Source organism: Equus asinus, chromosome 5, assembly GCF_041296235.1.
Source record: "Equus asinus isolate D_3611 breed Donkey chromosome 5, EquAss-T2T_v2, whole genome shotgun sequence".
NCBI lineage: Eukaryota > Metazoa > Chordata > Mammalia > Perissodactyla > Equidae > Equus > Equus asinus.
In genome coordinates this window covers 76148723-76176510 of record NC_091794.1, presented here as the reverse complement: position 1 = coordinate 76176510, position 27788 = coordinate 76148723, and the positions used below count along the sequence as shown (strand labels likewise).

At 39.4% G+C, this 27788-nt stretch overlaps 1 protein-coding gene across 1 annotated transcript in view; it reads left to right on the top strand.

Annotated features, from left to right (window-relative positions):
- Positions 1–19315, top strand: part of CMPK1 (cytidine/uridine monophosphate kinase 1) — a 33030-nt gene extending 13715 nt beyond the window's left edge. The window contains exons 2-6 of the mRNA XM_014845227.3: positions 11554–11700; positions 14940–15092; positions 16356–16432; positions 16683–16779; positions 18243–19315. Coding sequence (XP_014700713.1) covers positions 11554–11700; positions 14940–15092; positions 16356–16432; positions 16683–16779; positions 18243–18284 — 516 coding nt within the window. The 3' untranslated portion in view covers positions 18285–19315. The remainder of the gene's footprint in view (positions 1–11553; positions 11701–14939; positions 15093–16355; positions 16433–16682; positions 16780–18242) is intronic.
- Positions 19316–27788: the final 8473 nt, after the last annotated feature.

Here is a 27788-nt window from a genome sequence, read left to right as displayed (position 1 = left end):
CCCCATTCCTTCCTTTCCCCAGCTCCTAGTAACCTCTAATCTACTTTCTGCTTCTATGAATTTACCTATTTTAGGTACTTCATGTAGGTGGAATCATACAACATTTGTCCTTTTGTGCCTAGCTTATTTCACTTAGCATAATATTTTCAAGGTTCATCCATGTTAGCATGTATCAGAACTTCATTCCTTTTTATGGCTGAATAATGTTTCATTGTATGTATATGTCACATTTTGTTTATCCATTTGTCTGTTGTTGGACATGGGCTGCTTTCTCCCTTTTGGCTGTTGAGAATAATGCTGCAGTGAACCCTGGCATACAAGCATCCGTTTGAGTTCCTGTTTTCAATTGTTTGGGGTATATAACTAGAAGTAGAATTTCTGGGTCATGTGATAATTCTGTTTAACGTATTGAGGAACGACCAAACTATTTTCCACGGCAGCTGTACCGTTTTTTATTCCCACCAGCATTGTGCAAGGGTGCCAGTTTCTTCTCATCCTCACCAACACTTAACCATTTTCTGTTTGTTTGTTTAATTATAACCATCCTAGTAGGTGTGAAGTGGTATCTCATCGTGGTTTTGATTTGCATTCCTCGTATGACTAATGATGTGAGCTTCTTTCATGTACTTGTTGGCCATTCATATATCTTCTTTGGAGAAATGTCTTTTCCGGTTCTTGACCCATTTTTAAATTGAGTTGTTTGTCATTTTGTTGTTGAGTTGTCGGAGTTCTTTATGTATTCTATATATTAAGCCTTTATCAGATATATGATTTGCAAATATTTTATGTTTAACCTTTTGAGGAACTGCCTGACTTTTCCAAAGTGGCTGCACCATTTTACATTCTCACCTGCCCAGTGTGAGGGTTCCAGTTTCTCTACATAATGGCCAACACGTCTTATCTGTTGTTTGTTTTTGTTTGTTTTAAATAGTCATCCTAGAGGGCATGAAGTTATATCTGATTATGGTTTTGATTTGCATTTCTCTGATGACTAATGATGTTCAGCAACTCTACCATACTTACTGGCCATTTGTTTTTCTTCTTTGGAGAAATGTCTGTTTGGATCCTTTGTCCTATTTTTTTCCCCAGAATATTGCATTTTAAAAATTGTCTTTGCTTGTTTTTTAATTATTTATCTTTTTATTAGTGAGAGATAAAGTTCTTTATGTACTTTAGATACAAGTCCCTTATCCAGATACATGATTTGCAAATATTTTCGCCCATCCTGTGGGTTGTCTTTTCATTTTGTTGGTAGTGTCCTTGCAAGCACCGAAGTTTTTAGTTCGGTAAGGGCTTACCTCTTGCACATTAGAACATACAGTATGCTTTCTATTGCCTATGGTGCAGAGATTAAATGACTGATAAGTAAGTCTAAAGCTGCAAAAGAGGAGTAACTGGCAATTGTCTGTATTGTGCCTGGGACTGAGAGTTGGGGGTGGAGGAGAGAGGGTTAGTGGTAGATGGAAAGGAAGAGGGGGAGTAACTGATTCTTATTACTTCCCTGACTGATTCCAGGGCATAATTGGCTCCAAGTGAAGTCAAACTAGTAGGGTGGGAGAAGTTGCCCATTTTGCAAAATGGTTTCCAGCATTCTTCCTGTTTTGTAGTCATGGCAGGAAAGAACGTTTTCCATAAAATTTTTCCATAAACTTACCACTTTTTAGGTCATTTCCCTTATATGAAGAAGCAATGCGCTAATCAAGAACCAGGAGTCCCTTATATTCTGCTCTACATTATATAAATGGGTACAGTTATACATGGTCAACATTAAATCCCAAGCTGGGCTAGACTTTGATGGCTATACCATCAAAAATGTATATTCTTAGACTGACTTTAATTTTAGATTGAGCAAAATATAATCATGAAGGTAAATGTTATACCAAAATTTTTTGAAAAATATGTACTGCTTTTTAAAGCCAATAATGATTTTGCTCACACTTTCTTCTGTTAGCACAGGTTGATGGACTAAATATGAAGATGATTCTTTGTTGTCTAAGCAAGGTTAATTTTCTCTGAAAAGATCGATTGAGAGCGGTTGCTTGGCGCAGTAAAGTTCTGACAGTGCTCCAAGGGGTTATTCTGGAGACTAAAAGTAGTGTGGGCGTACAGTCTTTGCCATGGAGGTGTCATTTCCAGAACATCTTGCTTCTAATTTTGAACTGTGTCTAGAGTAGGGCTTTGTTGAAATATGTTTCCTTTTAAATCTTTGCTGCTTTGCCTTTTGGATCCTCTCAACTGAGTGTGTCTCTAAATTTCCATCTGTTTCTGGGCTATAAAATGTGGCTGTTTTCTGTCTCTTTCTATAACTCTTGACTTCATGCCCATGCAGTGTATTTCTGTGTTGCTATATTACACTTTTGTTTCTCCTTTGTTTAAGGAATGGATCGCTTTCCAGAGAGATTTTTATTTAAACATTTGAATTGATTTTTGCTGCTATTCTCTACAATGATTTAGTTTTAAATTTTAAATAAGTTTTTGATTGTACAGGTAGTATTTCTCTTTTTTCTTGAAATGAGATGATGTTTTTTTATATAGGGATTTTTATCCTTAATGTAAGGCTACTTTCAATTTCATTTTGCTGTTCTCTTAGGATTTGATATTAATAAAACATTTAAATTATTAATCTTGCTTTGTGGTATTTGCAATTTAGGGATGTGTGGATAATATATATACTTTTTTTCATAAAAGCTTTCGAAAGTTTATACGTGTACATTGTAAGAGATTCAAACAATTTGAAAATACATTAAGTAAAAAGTGAAAGTTCTCCTTAATCAGCTTCAGCCTGCTCTCCTTATTAATCAATGATCAGTTTTTCTGAGTGCATTTCTGGTCCTTTTTTGATGTATTTATACACATAGAATGCATATACACATGCATGCACACACATTGGCTATTGTTTTGTTACTTGCATTTTTTTGCTTAACAATGTATCTTGGATAGCTTTCCATATCAGAACATATAGATAGCTCTACTTCATTCATAATATATAGTAATCTCTTTAGCTGTTCATGTATGGTGGACGTTTAGATTTTCTGTTTGCAGTTGATGCTGACGTGAGCATTCATGTACCTTTCTCTTTGTGCACATATGCAACTATTTCAGTAGCACAACTCCTAGGAAATGAAATTACTGAGCCAAAGGGTATGCAAACTTAAATTTTGGTGGTCTCTGCCAAATTGCCCTCTAAAATGGCTGAACCAATTTACACTACCACAAGGTATGAGGATGCTGGTTTTCCCCCATCCCCATGCCCCATCCTTGCCATAGCCGGGTATAACAGCCTTTTTATTTCAACCAATCTGCTGGGTGGAAAATGAAATCACATTGTTTTAATTTGTATTTTCATGATTACCAGTGAGGCTGGGCATCTGTTCTTTTTTCTTTTCTGTGAATTGTTTGTTCTTATCTATTGCCCATTTTTGTATTGTTTTTTTCTTTGTTAGTAGGATCTCTTTATTTACAATGTATATTTCCCTGTCACCTTTGTGTGGTGAAAACGTTTTCTTACATGCTGTTGCTTGTCATTTGATTATATTTATGATATCTTTCTTTGTTCAGAAGTTTTTATTGTTTACATGGTCAAACATAAATCTGAGCTGTTTTGGTTCTAGTTTTGGAATGCCTTTCTCTGTCTCAGGATTATTTTCCTCTAGTACTCTCATAGGGCTTTTGTTTGTACTGTGTTGTTTTAGAAGTTTAATTCACCTGGAATTTAGTTTTGCATATGATGTGATGCAGGGATCTAATTTAATTTTTTCTCAGATGGGTAGCCAGTTGCAGAAATGCCATTTATTAGATAGTTCATCTTTTCCCCATTGATTTTTAGATGCTGACTCTGTCACTTACTGAATTCCCATTTATGCTCGAGTCTGTTTCTGGACTCTGTTGAGTTTCATTGTTCTGTTTGTCTATTTGTTTGTTTGTTTGTTTGTTTGAGGAAGATTGACCCTGAGCTAACATCTGCTGCCAATCCTCCTCTTTTTGCTGAGGAAGGCTGGCCTTGAGCTAACATCCATGCCCATCTTGCTCTACTTTATATGTGGGATACCTGCCACAGCATGACTTGCCAAGTGGTGCCATGTCCGCACCCGGGATCTGAACCTGCGAACCCCGGGTCGCCGAAGCAGAATGTGCGAACTTAACCGCTGTGCCACCAGGCCGCCCTGATCTGTTTGTTTATAATAAGATAGTAAGCCAGATAAATAAATTCTTGTTGGTTCTCATAAATTTCTTAATGTACTCAAATACCTCTGTGATGCCAGTTTTTGGAGCCTCTGCATTGGAGGCTATTTGCACAGTGAACTGGATTTTCACTTCTCATGCTCTGCTTGTTCTATGGTTATTCTTTGACTTTCCTCCTTGTATACATTTCATTTGCTGTTGAGCCAGTTTGGTAGTTCTGTTCCTTTATTGGTATGTAACTTGTGGGTTAGCCACTGATTATTTTGGACTTTGCTCCAGGAAGAACCTGGATGAGTTTGTCTAACTCCTCCCTGACCTGTCTGAGTGCTCTCATAGTAGGTCTTGAATCTAGTAGTGTAGACCACATTTTTAGGAGTATGTTCTTCAGCAGGTGCTTTTGGTTGTAACAGCTAATAACGATATTTTGCTGTGTCTGATAGTGTAGTGTAGTGTAGATATTCTCTTTTACAAATGAAGAAACTGAGATCTAAGAAAGGATAAATAAATTTACCAGTGTTACACTGGGTTGTGACAGAGTTTAGTTATAAAACCTTATATTTTAACTTCTAGTTCAGTGTTCTGAGTATATGACTTCATGCAAGGTTCTTAGGTTCTTGTGATCCCTCTAAATGCATTTCTCCATTAGTTTGACGGTTTTGCAGATGCTCAAATGTTATGTTTGCAAATATTGTTGAATTCAGAGTTTGATGTCCTTTGCATGTTTTTCTCAAGTGTTGATTCGTAAATCCAAATAAATTCTGGTTCTTAAAGAGACACCGAGCTGTTAAAATGTTGTTATGGAGCCGGCGCCATGGCCGAGTGGTTAAGTTCACGCGCTCTGCTGCAGCGGCCCAGGGTTTCTCCGGTTCGGATCCTGGGTGCGGACATGGCACCACTCGTCAGGCCACGTTGAGGCAGTGTCCCACATGCCACAAGTAGGAGGACCTGCAACTAAGATATACAACTATGTACCGGGGGGATTTGGGGAGATAAAGCAGAAAAAAAAAAAATGTTGTGGTTATTTTGTGATGAGCCTTTTTACAAATTGCCTTCTCAAGTAGTTATATCTCTTAGAGTGACTTTCTTACCTTTTGTATTCCCTGGGTAAATGATATTCTCATTTTAATGTTATTTACATTTTAAAAATAAGAAACAAATACAGTTGGGCCTGCTGAGTGTTTAAGAAATCTCTCCTTCATATGGTGAAATAGGAGAGAGGAGCGCTTCACCTCAGTGGTTTGATGTCTGTCCTCCGAGCATTCTCACAGGAACTGAATTAACCGTGTTCTAGGCCCTTAGACCACCTGTAACAATATTTGGGTTGTAGTGATATGAGTGCATAGCTTGCGGGCTCTGCATGCAGTGATTGTAAGAATTGATCATTTAATTAACAAGATCAGATGAATGCTTCCTAAGATTAATGAGACCTCTGGTCCTATCCATTCATGTTGGCAGTTTTCAAATTATTGCCTCTGAGCTCCTGGAATCCCTGGAGGTTTCTGGGCCTGGTCTTCATCTTTGACCGTTTTCCATCCCCATTCCATGCAGATTGATTCAGAACGGCTGAGATGAATTAAAAGATTTTTAAAAAATACTGGAAATGACCAACCAGAATGAAATTGGAATGTGAAAATTCTAATTCACAGTTGCTATAGGGGTCTTCTGGTATGTAAATCAGATACCAAAATCCTCAGTTATCTGAGGAGCCTTCTGCAGTGTTAGAGGGATATCCGGGCCTACGCAAATCAGGAAATGGTCTGTTTTGTGGCTTCTAACTCACCCTTTCTGTAAGTTTTATTTATTGTTCTGTCTTCTTGCCACTGCCTCTGAAGAATCCGCTTCTTCCCCAAGCAGACAGTGCTGGTAAAGACTGAATTCCTTAGGCAAAATTATGTAACTATGAAGAATTGCCTTTATTAATTAATTGTGGAGCTCAAGTCACTTTATATGTGCAAGTTGCTATTGCATCCTTTGTGAATATAACCTGTTTACTGCCCCTGAAACAGCACATTGCCTGGCACTTTGTAGACACTCAGTAAATATTTGTGGATTGGAAATAAGTTCCAATTGTTGCCTGAATTAAAGTTTTCTACATGAAGAGCAAAACATTGAGGAAAATGAAATAGTGCTGTAATTGTCTGCAGCTGATTATATCCCTCCTTTTTTCTTCTTTATAGGATGTAAGCTTTTAAACTATCACTCTTTAGTTAGAGAAAGAAGTATTCTTCATGTCTGTCTGCTAAAGCTTCTTGCTTGAGAAGAGATTTAGCTTAGTTTATAATTTCCGTAGTTTATAGTTAATGTGTAGATTTGCAATTAAATAGGCATAATCAAATGCAATGCACACATTTGGAAATACAATCAGGGCAGACTAACAATGAGATTGGAAATCCGCTAGCAATTTAAGTCAAATATTACACTCAGCTTTTCTCCCGCTGCATAGATAATCTTTCTTTAATGGTGATTATAGGAAAAATTCTTTTCCTAACCCTTTGTGGGTGATTCTGGAAGGAACCCTAAACAGTTGACCAGTTTTAAGTATCTGGGCACTGTGTAGCAGTTCTTACAGTCACAGAAAAGTAAGTTCCCCAAGACTGGCAGATACTGTTTCTGGAAAGTCCGTATCAGACATCTCATTTAGAGTAACTGGAAAAAGTTCTATCGGAAATGCCTTTGAAATAAATGAGAGCCTTACACCAAGTGTTGCTGGGATGCCATAGGCTCTAAAGCTGTTGTTTGCAGCAAGTACCAGACTGGTGAGTCTGGGTGGCTCTGGACAGTCCCCGCAGCATTTCCAGGTGTTCTACTGAAAGTGCATTGTTGACAGTCCATAGCTAGAATTTAGATTTTAAGGTTTGCTAATCTTATAGAGAATGCAAAGTGAACTTAGTGTTAAATGCTTCATAGATGTGTCAACTATTTAAAGGTCGCGCAATAGTTTTAACTCACTCAGTTGCTTTAAAGATATAGTTGTATCTAATGTCTCTGCTGTGTTCCCTCTGTGTAAGACAAGGCTCAGTAGCAGTCCAGTGGCGCTTTCTAATCACCACATTAACAGGAGGAGGTGCTTGGCATCTGGATCTCTTCCTGCCTTTGAGGACTTGCCATTTATGCATCATTTGTACCTTGAACTCTTTTGTTGTTGTTTTGTTTTTGATTGTTTTGTTAGCATAGAACCACATTACATAAATTTAGAAAGAAAGAAAGACAATTGCTAAGAAGTGAGAGAAGTTGCTCAAGATGATTTGAGATTTGATACCATAAAATTGTCAACATTACTAGTTGTAGTAAAATAGTGCCATTCTGTACTTGTTGAGAACGTGGTGCTTTTTTCTCTCTGCAAATCTTAGTGTGTGTTTCATAAAAGTTGTTGCATTGTTTTTCAACTTCTTAAAGGAGAAAACGAAAGTGAAAAATTTAGACAGTTACTCTAAATGCATTGAGTTTATACATTTGTCACTAGAAAGTTACTACTTTTAGTTGAATAGCAGCTTGTAGTTGTAGTTATTGTAGTTTATAGTATTTATAACCTACTGTGGTTTTGAATTTTGCTCTTAAGACTGTACTTAGTAACCCACTAGGTTTTAATTGCTAGGAAATTTCAGAGAATGTGAAAAAGTTTTGGTTAAGCCTGGGAAATATCCATTCTTCCTTTCCTCAAAATTGGCATCAGTGACTAGTTAATGACAGCAGAATGCTTTCAAAACATGCTCTTTAAAGTCTAGCTATTATTAAAATACCATAATAACTAGTGTGTAAGTGATAGTTGCTTTTTTGTTGTAGAAACTCTGTGGTTTCGGCAAAATCCTTAAGAAAAATATAGTATAAAACAGTAACTGGTAAATAGAGGATTTTAAAAAATGGGATGTGGATGAGAAGTAGAAAGACATGTGTAGGTTTGACATGGTTATATTTATTTAAATTCCCTTGTTTCCTTGGACTTTGCAGATAAGATTATTTTCTCTCTTTTTGACTACTGTGTAATTATTATTATTTTTTTGGTGAGGAAGATTGGCCCTGAGCTAACATCTGTTGCCATTCTTCCTCTTTTTGCTTGAGGAAGATTGTCACTGAGCTAACATTCATGCCAGTCTTCATCTCTCTTGTATCTGGGATGCCACCACAGCGTAGTTTGATGAGCAGTGTGTAGGTCTGCGCCTGGGATCCGAACCTGTGAACCCCAGGCCGCCGAAGCAGAGGGCATGAACTTAACCACTATGCAACTGGCTGGCCCCTATAATTATTTTTTAAAATATCATTTGTATACCTCTACAATTTACTGCTAGTTTCTCTTATAAAAAAGTGAGATGCCAATACCCATTTTAATGCAATATAAAGCTTGCAAATTCCAGCTCTTAATGTCAGGAAATAAACAGCGTATGTACTAATTTCTAAATTACTAGCTGGGCTTCTAGGTGTTTATGTTGTTCATACAGCAGAGGCAATCTGTATTGTTAGTGTTCCACTGAGCATTTGCCATTGTTTAGTGCTGTTTGTCTCTGCATTTATTCACTATTGCCACATGCTGTAATCTCTAGACCAGATGAGAGCACCCGGCAAGCACAGACTTCAAGCAGGAGCCAAAGTAAGCAGTGGGAAATGAAGCTGCTATAAAATTTTGTGGACCGTAGTTGCAAAATGCTTTTTGAAAATTGTACATAGTAAATGAGAAAGTAGGTCACACCTCATTTTTTATAAAGTCTTTCCTACACCCATCTTTCAAAAGTTTGCTTATACTTGGTGATCAAAGTAGGCATTTTAAAATGGTGTGGTGTGGAAATAATTTTAAAATAACAGTTTAAATAATTAAACACTTTTGTATTTATTTTCATTTTCTGCAAACAATGGGAGTTTTTTTTTTAAAGCCTGTTACAACAACTAAATACACTTTTGATCATTTTTTTCTTTTTAAAGATTTTATTTTTCCTTTTTCTCCCCAAAGCCCTCTGGTACATAGTTGTGTATTTTTAGTTGTGGGCCCCTCTAGTTGTGGCATGTGGGATGCTGCCTCAGCATGGCTTGATGAGCGGTGCCATGTCTGCACCCAGGATCCGAACCAGTGAAACCCTGGGCCGCCCAAAGCTGAGTGCGTGAACTTAACCAACTGGCCACAGGGCCAGCCCCTTGATCATTTTTCTAATGAAAGGGGTTATGTGACTAAGAAAGAGACACAAATGATACTCTGCTTTTTGTTTATTTTCATCAAACTTTATACCCAATTTTAGTCAGCAAATAAACTATTTAGAGTTTGTTTTGCTTTGCTGACTGCCTTACTGTTAGTTTACTTTAGTAAGCAATAACAAGTTTAGTCAAGGTTTTTGGAAATAGAAAAGGGGTAAAGAGCATATGGCTTTTGCCATCCAAAAAAAGAAAACTCACTATAGCCTGGGTAATTGAAAGAGTTAGTTTTTGTAAAATATACAGTTGCAACATTCTACTTAAAAGAGGGGTGGATGAGCTTCCTCAAATCTTAACATTGAAATTAAAGACAAAAGGTAAGTTATCAGATATTTATTGTACCCTTACTATGGATATCATGAAAACCCATTTAGGGAGTCTTAAGAATTTGGGATGAGATGATTGTTGTAACTGAACATTGAATATAATTCTCAGGTGTCCTGATATTTGAGAGTAAAAACATTTTTTAAATAGGTTTTATAGTTCTTTTGATGTAATAGAAGGGAACATGCAAGTTCATGTGGAAGAAGAAGCTTTTCAGTATTGAGAATTGTCTGTTAGATCTGTATTGTTTCCTCATTCCAACCATGGGGAAATGGTAGAACACCATACTATTACCCTATACCCTGACCTCATACATCATTTGTAAGTCCTTAATAATAATGATCATCACAACCATAATAATACTGCACCACTGACCTTTCACAGGATATTTGTATGTGTTGTCTCACTTAAGCCCCTTGATTGGTCTTTTTATCAAAACCATTCAAGTGAACACATACACACACACACACACATATTGTAACATAAAAATGGTGCATATATGTAATATTAAAATCCTTCCAGATTATTTAAGATAAGTATCTTCATGATAACAAGGAGATAATTGGTGGCTTTTATCCCCTATTATGTGTTAGGCTGTCTGGTAGGCAGTTTTTATACATTACCTCATTTAATCATCACCACTAACATTTTTTTTTTTTTTTGAGGAATATTAGCCCTGAGCTAACTGCTGCCAATCCTCCTCTTTTCACTGAGGAAGTCTGGCCCTGAGGTAACATCCATGCCCATCTTCCTCTACTTTATATATGGGACACCTATCACAGCATGGCGTGCCAAGTGGTGCCATGTCTGCACCCGGGATCCGAACTGGTGAACCCCAGGCCGCTGAAGCGGAACATACGCACTTAACCACTGCACCACTGGGCCCGCTCCCACCACTAACTTATAAAATAGGTATCTGTATTCCCCTTTTACAGATGAGACCTCTCTAGTTGCAACTAGGGAAGTAGGAAGTGGACTTTTGAGATAAGGAAGATTCTGGTGTAGGGAGAGAAGCAGTGATATTCTAAGACACTGTTTGATTATGTGACCACTCTCCAGAGGGGTCAGGAGAGCTAATTTCGTGTAGGAGGTAGGACTTGTGCTGTTTACTGAGAAAGGGAACAAAACAGAAGAATGGGGTTTGTATAAATTAGCTGATGACTGCAATTTAAATGTGTTGAGTTTAAGGAAGGGCCGCAGAGATTTTGTAGAAGCTGGGTACAATCAACAGTGTAAGATTTTTCGTTTTTTGCTTTGAATTATATAGATTTTTGTTGGGCATTTCTTTTTTTTTTTTTTTTAAAGATTTTTTTATTTTTTCCTTTTTCTCCCCAAAGCCCCCCAGTACATAGTTGTATATTTCTCATTGTGGGTTCTTCTAGTTGTGGTATGTGGGACGCTGCCTCAGCGTGGTTTGATGAGCAGTGCCATGTCCGCGCCCAGGATTCGAACCAACGAAACACTGGAACGCCTGCAGCGGAGCGCGCGAACATAACCACTCGGCCACGGGGCCAGCCCCCTGTTGGGCATTTCTTTTAACATTATTAATAACATGTAAGATTTGATTGTATTTGTGAGGGAATATAATGAGATGTTAATGCCTTGAATAATTAGATAAATTTTGAAATGATTCATGGTTTGTGAACATTATAGCTACCATGCTCAATGTAGGTTAAGGATATTTTTTAAGCAAATTAGGTTGTATGAAATCTCTCTTAGAGTTTTTATTATTTATTTAATATATAAGCAAAGCTCCTTTACTGTAGAAAAATTAGACTATAGAAGTTAACATGATGGAAAAAAACCAATTAGTCCTACCACTGGGTTGAATGTATTCTGATTTTTTTTTCTGTGTGTGGTTTCTTTCAGAAATATGGCTACACACACCTTTCTGCAGGAGAACTTCTTCGTGATGAAAGGAAGAACCCAGATTCGCAGTATGGTGAACTCATTGAAAAGTACATTAAAGATGGAAAGATTGTGCCAGTTGAGATAACCATCAGTTTGTTAAAGAGGGTAAGGAATGTGAATGCCAGCCAATTTAAACCAGCAAGAAAACAAGAAATTAAATCTACCTTTCCTTTGAGTAATGAAAAAAATCAGAGTATATTGAATTTCTTGCTTGTGGAAGGTGGTCACGGTGTTTGAGAATGGCAGAACTAGAAATTCCACTTTCACCTGGGAAGAAATTGGACAGTAGCTTGCATTCCTGCCTTGGTTTACGATCAGCTACAGCTCAACTTAACATCCATATGTGTCCCCTTGACCCTTCCCAACATGCAGACAATCAATCTCTTTTCCATTTCTATTTCTTCTTCATCATCCTTTTTCTCTTCTCCTCTTTCTTTTCCTCCTCCTTTCCCTTTTGTTTTCTTATAAACCTGCTTCCTTCCTCCCTCCCTTCCTTTCTTCCTTTCCTTCTTCTCTACCCCTCTCTTCCTCCCTCCCTCCCATGATTCTCCCGTTGTTGCTATTCTCTCGGTCTTAAAGTCTCCTTTCTAGTGCATGTATGACCATCTTCATTGTGAAATGTTAAGACTAACAGTTATCAAACTAAAATACTTCCCATCTGAAAAACAGATACCTTGTATTTACATAACTCTCCACTATCGATTCCAAGGCTGTAGTCATTAACAGATATTTTTGCCTACTATAAGAACCAGCGGAGGAGAAATACAAGAGTAGGAACAGCAAGAAACAGTTGAAGCCTGATGGAAAAGAGGTATATGAGCATCTGGATGGAACCAGAGAAACTTGAGGATGAAGAGTGACTCATTCACACACATTCTTACCTCTTATCTCAGAGATTAGAGTAACCTGCTTCCATTCCAGAGTAAATAAATCCTCTCTCCTTATTCTCTCGATTTAATGCCCTTTATCCACTTTGTAGAAAAGCATTGTGAAAGAGTAGTTTACATTTTTTAGTTTTTCACTTCCTCCTCTTCAACCCTTTGCAGTCAGGTTCTATTTCCATCTTCACTGAAGGGATGCTTACTGATGCTACCAATGATCTTCTCTATCAAATATGGGGCATATTTTTAGTCATTTTTCTTACAGCATTTAACTCTCCTCACTGTCTTTTTGAAACTCATTCCTCCTTTGTTCTCTGTGACACCATTTCTCTTGATTCTCTTCCTGCTTCAGTGACTGCTATTTCTTAAGTCTCCTTTGATAGCTCTTTTTCTGCAGGTTTCCCAAACCATGATGCTTCTCAGGGTTTCATCCTTGGTTCTCCTCTCATTTTATTTATTTCTTGCTGGATGGTTGTAGCCATGCTCAAGGCTTTCACTATGCTAATGATGTCAAAATCTAGAGCTCTAGCACAAATCCTTTTTCTGAGCTCCAGACCTATATCTCTAACTAACTGCTAGGCGTCCATCTGAATGTCTTACAAGTGTCTCAGAGTCGACATGTCAGAGGCTGAAGGTATCTAAAATGTGACTGCCCTTTATTTCCTGTCCCGGTTAATGGTTCTACCATCTACTCAGCTGCCCAAGCCAGAAATCTGGGAGCCATCCTGTATTTTCCACCTCTTCCTCACTTTCCCAAATCCCTTCATTGAGTGGATCATTCCAATTATCTTTCTCTTAATCTTCTTTTATTTTTTAGTCTTTTTTCTCTATTACCACTCTCACCCTAGTTCACGTCCTCTTTTTTTTCTTACCTAGGCCACCACTTGAGCCTCTTTATTAGTCTTTTTGCCTTTAATCCATCCTTCTTGGTACAGTCAGGGCGATTTTTTCTAAAAGGTGATGGGAACATATTCTTCTGCTTAAAATTCCTCAGTGGTCCTGTGTTGCTTGCAGAATAAAAACCAAATCCTTAGTGAGGCATAACAAGTCCTTCATTAATCTTGCCTCTACGTACTTTCTAGTCATATCTCCCACCACTCTCTAAATACACTTCAGATTCATCAGAGCTGTTATGCTTTCTCATTTCTGAGCCCTTATACATTCAATTTTATATAATTCAATTCAGAAGGTACCGTCTGGGGTACCTTCATCCCTATCTGCCTGCCATTTCATTATTCAGTATTCAGCTCCACTGCACCTCTTTGGTAAAGCTTTCTCTGGCCATTTGTCCAGGTAGTTTGTGCTTACTTTGTTTTGTCGTAGCATCCTTTCGTACTTCATCCTGGAATTTAGCACATTTGTACACGTATTTGTTACCCACTGGACTGTGAGCCCCCCCAGGGGTCATGACCTTACTCTTCATGGTCCCTGATGGTAGGCCTCAAATAAATGTATATTGAATAAGTAGACTATTGTTGTATCTCTTCAGATATCTTCCACTACCATAATTGGGGTAAACATGCTACAGCAGGGGCCCAAAAGCATTCTGTGAAAGTTTTGTGAATACTGGAGAAGCTAGATGCTGGGATAAAGCCAACCCTCAGTTAAAGGAATCAGAGGTCCTGACAGCTATTGTTCTTGAGAAACTAGGAAACAGTTTTAGCACTGAGGGGACTGGATGTTGATTGCTTTGGAGTAGAGGCTCCTCTGGAATTTGTCGGTCACGCATCTGTGCCTATCCCGTGGTGGTTGGTAATGGTGTGGATTTGGAGATTAGAGATCTGCGCCTCCCATTCACATATTCCCACCTTCTACCTAATTTCAGACTTTGGAAGAGGATGGTGAAATGTACCACTCTTGCTATCTTTCTGAATGCATTGTTTCCTTTTGCTACCTGTGTTTTGGGGTAGCCAATAGCATTTAGGGTTAATTAGCTTCAGTTAAAAAAAAAAGAATATTGACTCCTACACTAATAATGCTAGCAATCTCTTTATATTTGTCCAAAGCTTTTTGTAATTGGACTTGAATTATTGCAGAGAATCTGAGTACCTGTAGAAGCAGCATACTTCCCACCACAGCAAAATGACTTGGGAGGAGGAAAGGGAAGGTAGGGTTTCTAGTGGCCGGAGCACAGATAGGGGTTAATGCTTATTTTTCTCTTTTTGCTGTTTATAACTTTGTGAATGTATATGTGAAAGTAATATATGCTTACTATGGAAAATTTAGAAACTACAGAAAAAAATTGTGTGTATGTGTATGAAATGGGGAGGGGTACCTACCCATAACTCTGCCACCTTGAGGCAACCATGTTAGTACATTGGATCATTTCAAGTCTTTTTTTTTTTCCTATACACCCTCCACTCTTTAAAGAATAATAAAACAAACACCTATATATCCACCACCCTGCTTACGAAATTGCATTTTATTAATGTAGTTTGAACCTAAATCTTCCTTTTTCTTTAGGAGATGGATCAGACAATGGCTGCCAATGCTCAGAAGAATAAATTCTTGATTGATGGGTTTCCAAGAAATGAAGACAACCTTCAAGGTTGGAATAAGACCATGGATGGGAAGGCAGATGTATCTTTTGTCCTGTTTTTTGACTGTAATAATGAGGTAAGGAAAACCTTCAGCTGCCCAGATGGGCTTTAAGCAACTGATGGTCAGCTTCAGAGAAAAACAAAGTGGCTTTTTACTTATATTTGCATTTTATATTGGGAGCAGTATTTTTTTGAGTTGGTAAATTGGATGGAAAAAACAGTACCCTCTTGCTGTTGGAGTATTAAAAACTATTTGGCATCAGCAACGCTGTGGACCTAAAATTTGCTTTATTTTCAAAATAACGAGAATTTGTCTTGTTTTATTTTTAGGTAAGAGTTGACTTGTACAATGATGTTAGGTAGCAAGGTTGCACTGTTGCTTCCTAGGTCAGCACTATTAACAGAGTATCTTTCCTTAGGATATTGTTTACTAGAAAAGAAACACACATTTCTGGGAAGTTAGGCAAACTTTCTATTTTAAAGAAACACGTAAGATAGGCTGATTTGTCTTCTAAGAGTGAAATGATCTTGAAAAAAGTAGGAAAGGGTTCTTTTTCTTTCTGGCATTTCTAATAGTATATCCAGACATACCTTTGAAAAACTAAATGGATTTCTCGGAATCATTTAATTAAAAGGCCTGACTCTGTTTGACAGCTGTAATATAAACTTCATTAAATTAATGCCAACAGCCTGAAAGAATAAGAATCTGAAGTACTGCCTTGAAGGAGGTTGGCTCTTCTTGGATCGAATTGCACATGTGCCTCTGGTAGAGAGACTTGCTGCAGCCTTTGAGTTGTTTTAAGATGTAACTCTCTTCTTCCAACCCTTAAAAGTATGTTTTCACTTATTCTTCAAAGTTAACTGTAGAATGTTACCACAGCTTTATAACTAAGGAATGTTTATTCCCGATTAACAAGGGGTACTTTATTCACATGCAAATATGTTGACTCTTAAATATTTGGATATTTATGGAATTATTGAAAGTAGGCAAATATGGAACAAAGTTTGAGGCATGTAATTCATACCTAATAAGTTAATAATATATCCTAGATGGAACCATACATGTACAGATCTTCTTTTTATTGCGGTTTGAAAAAAAATACACAGGAAAAACTGAGTCATGAATGAATTCTTATTATGCTCTGTACTTATTTAACCTAGTTTATATAAATTGAACCACATGTTTAAATTTAAAAGGACTTTGCATGTTCATTAATGAATTAGACACATTGGGTTTAATGCAGGGTTTTTTTGGTAATGCCTTCAAACTTTATTCTCCTTTCAGGTTAAAAGAATGGCAAATTCAGACCTTTTTTTTAATAACTATTTTTGTTTTTAGATCTGTATCGAACGATGTCTTGAGAGGGGAAAGAGTAGTGGTAGGAGTGATGACAACAGAGAGAGCTTGGAAAAAAGGTACTTTGCAGTTTTCACACATGGCCGCCTCAGTCTCACTTTGGAACTTGAGTAACAGATGAAATACTTGCCTCATTGTGGTAAAGAAAAAGAAAATGTCTGTGTCAAAATGTAAAGTGGCTTGTCTAAGAAGATGGCCACCAAGGGAGTCAGCAGAGCCAGACCTGGCGCTGTCCCCTGAGCTGTCCTGTAACAAACACGCAGAGAACAGTGGCTACTTAGAAGCTTGTCATATTTGCTTCTTTTGCAGAATTCAAACCTATCTTCAGTCAACAAAGCCAATTATTGACTTATATGAAGAAATGGGGAAGGTCAAGAAAATAGATGCTTCTAAATCTGTTGATGAGGTGAGTATCCTCGGCCTGCCTAAAGAAAAATCAGGTATAAAAATGTGATTTTTTAGGGGCGTAGGCAAGAGAAAAAGAAATACTATTATTAGACAGCTTAGTTTGCAGTCTCCAGTAGGATACTGGAGACTGAATGAAAAATGAGCCTTTTTCTCCTTTTTGAGTAGAGTCTAAAATGGGTTTTACATGGGGCCAGCCTGGTGGCGTAGCGGTTATGTTCACACGTTCTGCTTTGGCGGCCTGGGGTTTGTCGGTTAGGATCCCGAGTGTGGACCTATGCACTGCTTGTCAAGCCATGCTGTGGCAGGCGTCCCACATATAAAGTAGAGGAAGATGGGCACGGATGTTAGCTCAGGGCCAGGCTTCCTTAGCAGAAAGGAGGATTGGTGGCAGATGTTAGCTCAGGGCTAATCTTCCTCAAAAAAAATAAATAAATAAAATGGGTTTTACAACTTCAGACTTGTTCTTCATAAGAAGTGGGTGTTTTATTAATTCCAAACCTCTTTTCTCAAGCAGTGGAAAATTGGCATTTTGAGAACTGTGATTTGGACCATGATCGTTTTTTAAACGTCTGTAACGTGAATGGCCAGTCATCTAGATGAAGTGCCCCAGGCCGCTCTTCTGTCTTCCCGCACTGAGCACAGAGCTCCAGAGGGGAGGGTTTCCACCACTCGGCCCCTCTCTTCCCTCAGGCATCAGAGGGCTTCAAACTGTGGTTTGCAAGCCCTCAGTGCCCAGTAACTATGTCTGGTGTCTCTTACTTCACGTTTTTTCCCCCCAATTCCCTGAATCTTCTTCTTCTGGACCTTTCTTTTTCATCATATAGTCACTTGTGCTTTTTTATCCATTGCTGCTTCCTATAGATGTAAAGTTATACATCGGAAAACGTAGTATTTTAGAATCAGAACTAGGAAGATAAGCCACTTCAGTTTACGTTTTGTCAGATTATTGGTAGCCCATCAGAAAGTTTGTTTTGTCCTAAAAAACACTAATAAAATTGAATGCAACATGTTCAAATTTTATATGTCTTATTCATGATATTATACTATTGTCTAAAGTAAAATAGATGAAACTAAGAAATTATAATATGGCTTTTCTTTTTTTTGAGGAAGATTAGCCCTGAGCTAACTGCTGCCAATCCTCTTCTTTTTGCTGAGGAAGATTGGCCCTGAGCTAACATCCGTGCCCATCTTCCTCTACTTTATATATGGGACGCCTACCACAGCATGGCTATCCAAGCGTGCCATGTCTGCACCCTGGATCTGAACTGGCGAACCCAGGGCCGCCGAAACAGAACATGTGCATTTAACTGCTGCGCCACCAGGCCGGCCCCTAATATGGTTTTTTTAATGATCATTTTGAAAATTAATATAAAATTGACTCTTTTTAACAGGAACTTAGCTATATGGAGTTTTAATAATATTTGCTTTTTAAATTATTATTATTATCTTTTTCCTTGACAGGTTTTTGATGAAGTTGTGAAGATTTTTGACAAAGAAGGCTAACTCTAAGCCTGAAAGCGTCCTTGAAATCATGCTTGAATATTGCTTTGATAGCTGCTATTACAGCCCCTTTTTAAGGCAATTTTAATCTTTCATAATTACATCTCAATTAATGGCTGGAAAGTATGTAGTAAGACAAATTAAATTTTTTAGCTTCAGTTTTTTTCTTTTTTGGTCACAGGAGTAGACAGTAAATTTGGGTCTAATTTTGTCTTAGCTTTGGTGCTCACAAAACAAAGAAGGGTATTAGCGAGTTCTTTGTTTTATTCAAAAAGAATAGCCCTTTTATAGTTTGTGCCTTCTGTGAGCAAAACTTTTTCGTATGTGTGTAATTAGTAATGACAACATGTTAGGATTAGGGATTTCCCACTTCCTTTTCCTGCAGGTTTTAAATTTCCAACCTGTTAAGAGAATTTGTGGACCAAATTCCAAAGAAACTTTTTGTGTAGTCAGTTCTTGAATAATGAGTTTGGTAAACAAACTCATAAAATGAATTCCTAGAAGTGTTTTACTACTTATCAAATAACTGACCATTTCCTATAGAAAGGTAAGGAGACTAAGGCTTTGTTTTACTACGACTGGTGCGAGGCTGTGTGACAGGGCGCAGCCTTTGCTCCCAGGGGCTGGGATTGGGGCACTAGGGGTCAGAGCCTGGCAGGATTGTCAGCTTTATTCTGACATGAATCTGAGGGGAAGGGGCAAGGATCACATCTAATGACATGTGTTCCATATGCTCTATTATATAGTGTTGTTAATGATTAAACTGATCTTAAAATTCCTAGCAGTGGAATTTTGAAATGCATGTACTTAGATTTATGGTAAAATGATTCAGTTAGTGTTTTAGTAACACTTCAGAGTTCGTTTGTTTTCTAGACTAAATACAGGGTTAGCATAAAGTAGAAGAAATCTAATGGTTAAATTTCCCATTTGTATTTTATTTTCTTGAATACTTTTTTCATAGTTATTTGTTTAAGAAGATTTAAAAATCATTGCACTTTGGTCAGAAAAATAATAAATATATCTTATAAATGTTTGATTCCCTTCCTGGCTACTTTTATTCAGATTTTTTTTTTTTTTTTTTTTTTTTTGGCATCGTGTTGAAGCATTGAAAGGTACAGAATAAATAAAAGGCTATAGAGTCCAAAGGAATTGTCTCTTAAATCCATTTTTCCTTTAAAAATCTCTGAGAAATTTTTTTTCTCCTTCCTAATCTTTTTCTGCCATCCCTAATACAAGGTGGTATACAAGGTTCTTAATATGAGATTTATTAAAATATGTCTCATTTTCACCACTTACACTGCTTGGTAATACAGGGTTAAATTGGGCAAGGAAATTTGACTTTGTATAATTAGATTTTATATTTAAAGTCATTGAGAATAATGAGGACAGTTTATGGATATTCTTATATTGTAATAGATTCATTTATTTCTATGTGTGTTATGAAATTCACTTATTAATGACATACTTTCAACACACTTGCCATTAGAAAACAAAGTATCCATAAGTGCTGTAACATATTAGCCACCAAAATTTGTGCTGAGATTATCTTGGTTTTCTGGAAGAGACTATAATGAATTCTTATCTAGTGATTCAGCCCAGCCAATGCAGAGGGATTTTACTGGTAGTTTAATCAAACAGCTGTAGTGGGAATCAAGAGTAAAGACCAGGATTTTGAGAGTATTCCTACTCACAGAGATGAAGAAATCACTCAGATGGAGGTCTAAATATTTGTATTGATATTGTGAAGGCAAACTTAAGGCTTTAAGAAGACTGCTGAGACTAGGTGCTCTGCCTCATTTCATCAGATACCTTTCTGTGGCATTTGAGAACAAAAACCAAGAAACATAGTAATTGCTAAATTATGAGGCTTTGCTTTTTCTTTGCTTAAGTAGGAAAAGATGTTGGCAATATTGAGTTCAGGAGTTGATTGATATCCATCTCACTTCACTAGTTTGGTCATTCCATTTGTTAAAGATGCAGTCACCAAGAAGTTTTTGACTTTCTTGACAGACCCCAGTGGAAGCCTTGCTATTTTTTATGAAATTAACTCCCATTATTTCCATTCAATCATGTTGGATGTGTATGAATTATTTAGTAAATAATCTCAATAAATTTTGTGCTGTGGCCTTTGCTGTTTGCTGGTTCAGATTTCTGTTCTCTCAAGCACATTGAAGATCAAGAAGTATCATATTTAACATGTGAGTCCTTACACGGCAAAAGCAGAGTTCAAGATCCAGGAGAATTTTCTGCTCTGTGTATTATGTTTGTCTTGAATTAAGGAGAAAGCATGACTTTATCCCATTCCTTCAAGAAGTAATCTGGATCGAGGCACAAGTAGCCTGTTTCATTACTGGCCTGCAGCATCAGTTGCTTGTCTCTTTGAGGGGGAAACTGGCAGCAGGCAATGGGTCTCAGGATGCCAGGTTTTTTGTGGGCTTGTGGCTTTGTCCATGTACTTTAAGTGGTTGCCTGACATTCCAGTAGTCCCTGGAGATAATAGTGGCTGAAAATATTGGTCAGACTAGGTCAGCATCTTTTCCCTGGAGGTTTAGTCCTTCATCTTCAAACACGTACTAATTGCACAGGCCGTAGTGCTCCAAACACATTCTCTGCCTTTCAAGAGTTTTCTGTCTAAAACTAACACTGGTGGATAGACCTTCACATGTCTTCTGTGGGCTGACTTCAGTTGTTCTTATATAGCCTCTTGCAGTTCTCCCTAGCCTACCTGCATACTTCAGCTAAATTAAGTACTCCTGAATTTTAAGCATTTTTTTTAATGACAGAAGAGAAGTTCATTTATTGTGTACCAAAGGAAAAAGGTAAAAATGGTCCTAATCACCTATCCGTTTATTTCTTCATCCCTGACCCTTGGATCCAGGTCTGCTTTCCTCTGATGGGTGTGGTTATGGGTGTGGTTACTGTGATTGTGATGTTAATTGTGGACCTCAGGTGAGTTCCAAGGTCACCATCTTTCCTGTCCTGGGGAGGGCCGAGTGTCTAAGTTGAATTTCTGGCTACCACCCTATACCCCTGTCAGCCACACCAGCTGCAGGCTATCAACCAGGGCTCAGACTTTCGTGAGATCCCCTGCTGTCGCCATTCATTAAGAGCTAACTTGCTTCTCTTGGGTCCCTTTTCTTCCTTCAGAGAGGTGTTTCTTTCATGACTTTGTCCTCCTACGACCCAGGCATAAGAGAAGAGGGCTTAATTATTTTATACTCTTTAGGGAGATGAGGGTAATAAATCAAGATTTCTCCAGGTGAGGTTCTTTCAGCCACAGAAAATTGTTTTTTATTTATCATACATTTTGAAATAAATTTATGCAACTTCCTAACATTGGCCTCTGAGCCCTAACCAGCCAGAGAAAAACCATCTGTAGAGGTTGGTTACTATATCCCAATCTAATGGTAGATCATCCAAACAAGCTTCAAGAACTGTCTCCTACCCAGTGGGGTCAGGCAGTTAAGCAGCACACCACATAAAGGACATATGTGTTCTCCTTTGGTTGAGTAACCATATTAAAAAGAGAAAGTAAAATTCAAAAAAGAGCCAGGGATGTGAACTTTGGGAATGCTCATTTACTACCCTTTAGAAGGCTTCCTGGAAGAAATATACTCTCAGTAGCTTCTTCTCTGAAGTTAAGGAAAAAAATAGATACAACGGCCTCAGGATGGACTTCCAAGAAGGCTGAATTAGCTGTTTCCTTGCCAGCGTGTAAACCCCGGCGGCCCTTTGAGGACTGAGTAGAACTAGCCCTCACAGCCTGGCTGCAGGCGCTTCCAGAGCCAGAGGGAAAGGCTGAATCTGACAGCACGAGGCTGCTGTGCATGGCTCGCCTGGGGTTCTTTATTAGTTTTATAAAGAAGCATTTTCACAGGTGGCTGCAAAGCAGCCGCCAGAACTTACCCAAAGTATCTATGAGCTGGAGGAGGCTGCATGAAAACAGCCTGGGCAAAAGGCCTTGTAAGCCTTTTGTCCTTTTAGTTTCTAGGTAATGTGCACAATAGGCACTACCGTTGTCCTGTCCTCAGTTGGAATTGTGGTCAGGATGGACACATTACTTACATTATTGGGGGCTGGGGGGAATACTAAAGTTTAATGGCTAACTTTTAGATTGGGTCAAAATATTCTCACATCAAAACAACCAAGTTAAAATAGCTCATCAAATTCCCCTGGTGTGAAACACAGTGTCAAATCGTCCATGTCATCCAGTATCAAACATGATCTAGCAGAGACTATATCTGTATTTGTTCCTCTGCTTATGGCCTTTATATAGGTCTGGCTAAGTGCTGTTTAGGGAAAGATGGTAACTCCTGGACTTCAGGCTGCTGCTACTATGTGCTAATGGAAGAGCCAGACATGTAGGGGATGGGACGGGATCAGAGGAGGAAGAGTAAAACCATTGTATAGAGAAGTCCAGTTCTGCTTCCTACATGACGGCTCTTGTAGGAGCTTGCTTATTCTGCCCATAGTCACTCCCATCAAACACGATTTGTTAATCTGTCCAAAGTCGTCTTGTTCGTAGACCACATTCCCACTCCACTCCATGAGTATTTGGTGATGAAAATGGGTTTCAGAATGTGACTCCCTTAACACTTTCTTATCGTTAATTCTTGGTTTGAGTAATTTTATAGATATTTGAGTTTAGCTTGTGTATTTGACTTAAGAAAGTGGCTGTTTATAGTCATCAGCTAAATCATTGTTTTATATGATGATACATTATGGCCAATTGCTGAAATAATAGCCAGATGCATATAGGAGGCGTTACAGTCTAATCACAGTCATGTAATTCATGCCATCTTGACTGAGCTAACTGGTCACGTTAGCAAGCCAAACTTTAGAGGTGCTAACCCTTGTGACTGACATCAGAGAGTTTGTTACAGGAAATCTCCATCTTCCTTAGGCAGTGGTCTGTCACCAGACCAGGAAATGACAATAGCACTAAATGATGACATTACAAAAATTGGCTGGCCATTCACTCAAAATATATTTGAGAGATTTAGTAGGGATGCTACAATCAATCATAGCTCCTGCCCTCAACAAACTTACTAGTTAAGCTCAAGTCTAGTGGTTGCTTAACCGTATTGTGTTTCTGTTAGTGCTTTTAATACTGGCACACTTTTACCTCAGTGATCTTACTCTGTTTTCTCAATGAGGCAGGTTCGGATGGTGATTTTCCTGTTTCGTGGATGATTAAACTGAGGCCCAAGGACTCCAAGTCAGTTGCACCACAGTCCTTACAGCTAGATGGTTGTGAGTCTGGAACTGGAACCCAGACCTCTGAGTCGTACCCTATCTGCTTCTTGCCTTTCCAGTAGCCTATGCTTCCTACCTGTTATAAAGCCCAATTTTAAAGTGTGACCTCTGATACCCCACCGTGGTTCCTCAGTCACTAGCCTACGACCATTGTTTATTTTCTCTTTTGCACATATGTGCAGTTTGTGAGGTTACTTTGTTCACTTATTGTTGATCTCCCCTGCTAGAGTATAAGTGCCAAGAGAGCAAAAATGTTGTGTCTTCTTCATCTGTTTCCCCGTGCCTGTACACAGTAGGCACTCAATAAATATTTGTTTTATTTTTAAAGATTGGCCCTGAGGTAACATCTGTTGTCAGTCTTCCTCTGTTTTTTTCTTCTCCCCAAAGCCCCCCCCAGTACATAGTTATATATTCTAGTTGTAGGTCCTTCTAGTTCTGCTGTGTGGGATGCCACCTCAGCATGGCTTGATGAGTGGTACTACGTCTGTGCCCAGGATCCGAACTGGCGAAACCCTGGGCTGCTGAAGTGGAGCACACGAACTTAACCACTCGGCCACAGAGCAGGACCCAACAAATATTTGTTGAAAAAATAAACTGAAAAGGAGAATTATTTTTGGCTGTAGCTCTAGCTACAAGTTGCATCACTAAACTTTGGATCCCAGTTGGGTCTGCTTACCTTCTCCTTAGCATTCTGTTTGCATTCCCCCTGAAGACTGGAAGCTGATAACCTTAAAGTACTGGGGAGGGGGGCCGCCCCGTGGCCTAGTGGTTAAGTTCGCGTGCTTCACTTCGGTGGCCCAGTGTTTCGCTGGTTAGGATCCTGGGCACAGACATGGCACCCCTCGTCAAGCTATGCTGAGGCAGCATCCCACATGCCACAACTAGAAGGACCCACAACTAAAAATACACACAACTATGTACCGGGGGGCCTTGGGGAGAAAAAGGAAAAAAAAAATCTTAAAGTGCAGGGGAAGGGAGGGGAGATGAATTTTCCACCCCATCAGCATCCCTCTACTTTTAGCATACAACCTGTAGAAAGATTTAAAGTGTGACTATCTCAGAAAGAAAACAAGGAAAGACTGGGACCAGAAAACAGTGTTTTGGTGAAAATCTCACCCACCCTCCATAGGTCAATCTAGTTGATAGCTTTTTGACCTATTGGTATGTACCTCTATGTCATTGTTACTGTGTTATGACTGAAAATCTCTGCTTTATGAAGACTTTTGACAGTTTCTGGTTCACGTTGCAGATCTGAACTGCTTAGTATAAATTTCTACTTGAAGCCAAGACTACAGCACATCTTCAGCACTTTTACTGACTGTATTTATTGAGTTGGGAAAGAATGAAGTGGGATGCTTCAGCCTGCTTTCTCCTCTAAGTTATGTGTTGTGGTTCTTGATCAGTGGAGTCTTTGGGAAGGAGGTTTTAGAGGTCTTGGTTGTAGTTTTCTATTTTCTTACTGACTTGGCACAGAGTAGATTCTTAATACATTTTATTATGTATACATTATTAATACATCTTATTGTATATTGAAAGAAGGAAAGCATCCTCTCAATCCCTCCAGATAGTTAGAAGCAGAAGTAGGCCTCAAACTCAGTTCTCCTTTCTCTTGGCTCTCATTCCTCGACACCAACTTGCTTTACCTCCATCATTCCTAACAAGGACTTGGAAAAGCAAGGGAGCATCTTGTGTTGCTCCAGAGCCACTACTGTTGAACAGGATTTCATTCAGTTTGCGAGCATTTATTGAATGTCTTTTAAACTGATGCCTCAGGCCCCACCCCCAGAAATTCTAATTTAATTTTAAAGTCTCCCCAGGTGAATCTAAACCAGTGGTTCTCAAACTTTTGAGTGTATAAGAATCATTTAGAGGGCTTGTTAAACCCAGATTGCTGGACCCACCTCCAGAGTTTCTGATTCAGTAGATCTGGTGTTGTGGTCCAAGAATTTACGTTTCTTATAAAGTTCCAGGTGATGCTGATATGGATGCTTTGAGAACACTGTACTAAACAGTGACTGGAGCCAATACTATTGGAAACTCCCAGCCTTGCATCTTTGTGAGCAAGGGACCAAGTCTTGGTCTTCGTATCCACAGGGCCTAACATAGAGGAGGTGCTTAGTGCTTGATGGATTGACAAAGTGGTAACAACCGTAGTGAAAGCTCTTAAATCCCACAGTTGCCTAGTCTGCCATCCCTGAAGCTCATGGGTTGAGGGGGGAGAAGGACTGTGAGATGATCACAAACGTTCTCCCACTAAAGAAGTTGTCACATGGGTACCAACTTGATGGAGGAGGGCTGCTTTCATCTCACTTAGCAGCTGCCACTGTCTTAAAAGGTGAGGAGAGCCCAGGGGGCCACTGCCGCTATCTCCAGACTTCTGAAGGGAGATGGAGTAGATGTGTTCAATGTGGGCTTGAGGGCAGCGCTGGGCAGTGGAAACAACATAAGAAAGACCTTCTAATGTCAGAGCCACCCAACAGTGAATTGGGCTTCTTGAGGACATGCTGAGTTCCCCGTCACTGGAGGTGTGTAAGCAGAGCCTGGACTCTTACTCAGCAGGATGTTTTAGTCTTCTAGCCCTGAGATTCTGTGGTTTGCAGACCATCCTGTTCAAGTGGTAGCTATCTAAGTCTGAAGTCTACCTGGAACCCCAGCCATGCTCTCTGGGACCCCTTGAAACCCAGGACACAGAACAGTTTCCTGTCCATAGAAGCCGGGAGGAAAGGCTAAGGAACATCATGAGAGTCTGTGCCTTCCCACAAGAACCCAAATACTGAGAAATTTCCCTAAGCTGCTGGTTCTGCTCCTGGGTGCCCTCACCAGTGTCTAGGATAGGTACTCATCAAAGCTCGCTGGTGGTAATGCTGCTGGTGGTCAGGAGGCGCTGGTTTGTATTGAACAGTGTATTCCAGAAGAGGGAAACAGCACCAGCAAAAGGAAGGCAGGATCAGTGAGGGGTGGGGGAGACACACCTAGCTGGAGGGTCCAGGTACCAAACAATGGAGACAGGAGTGTGCAAAGATAAGGTGGGGAAATAAAATGGACAAACCTTACAGACAGGTAAAGGAATGTGCACTTATCCTGTGTCTGTTTAGCTGGGTCCAGGCTAGAATGCAAGATGATCACCGCTAGGCTGGATGAGGCAGTTTGACAAAGGCTTCTCAGATTTTGGAGGCTGTTCCACTCCTCCCCTCCTCCTCACTGTAAGCCGTCCCTCGAGTTCTATTCTGAACCTTTAATGGTTTTTCCATCTCACTAGGGACAGTTTGCAAACCCTCCCTGGCTTGGCCTGGGTTGAGGCTGGGCCCAGGGCCGGCTCAGGCGAGCCGGGGAGAGGAGGTGGCTCCCAGCAATAAGCAACCCACAGAACTGTGTCTGTTATTTAAGAAAAGTTTCTGGGTTTTCGGCTAATTGCAAAAATACATAATGGATGCTTTTCGCATCTGCTAGTTATTCTGAAACAGGCCTGCATCCAAGAGCAAACTTTAAACAAACAATAAGATTATGGAGCTTAACTATTTCAATGTGTAACAGAAAAGAAAGCCAAGGCCCAAAAAGTTACTTTAACACACATGCACTCAGACACAAGCAATCACACCGACAGATACACACACATACAAACATACAGATGCCCATTCTGGCACCACTGCTCACAAATGCATACTTGCATACTAGCACCTAGTTCATACATGCATGCACAACCCATTCACACGTGCCCAGTCACTGGCACCAATACACATACACAAATGCACATGCATGCACTCATACACATGTATACCCCCACCCAATTGGGCAATCACACCGACACACAACCCAGACTAGGATGCACTCACACAAATCATTTTTACTGCAGCGAGTGGACCTCCTGGGTGAATGAGAGGGTCCTCCCAGTCCTGGCGTAAGAGAAGTGCTCAGTCAGCGGGGCGCTGGCTGTGTCTGGGTGGTATCAAGTGTAGTTATTCAGTGTGGCCACCAAGGGGCGCCCAGGATCCATCCTGCATCCACCTTTCTGCAGTTAGGCCAGCTGGTCAATTGTTATCTGTACCCACAAGCCTGCTCCTTTCAGTTCCGGATCCCTGCACAGACCTGGGAGGCTCCTCGCTCCCAGCCCCAACCTTCTTGGATCCACTATACTCATTTGCACCTACTCCCTCTCCCAAGCCACTTAAACACAACGCCCCATCTCTCCCCCCACTAGCTGAATGCACGCTTCAGTGCCCCCTGCTCTCTCCTGAGACTGCTCCTTAAAGA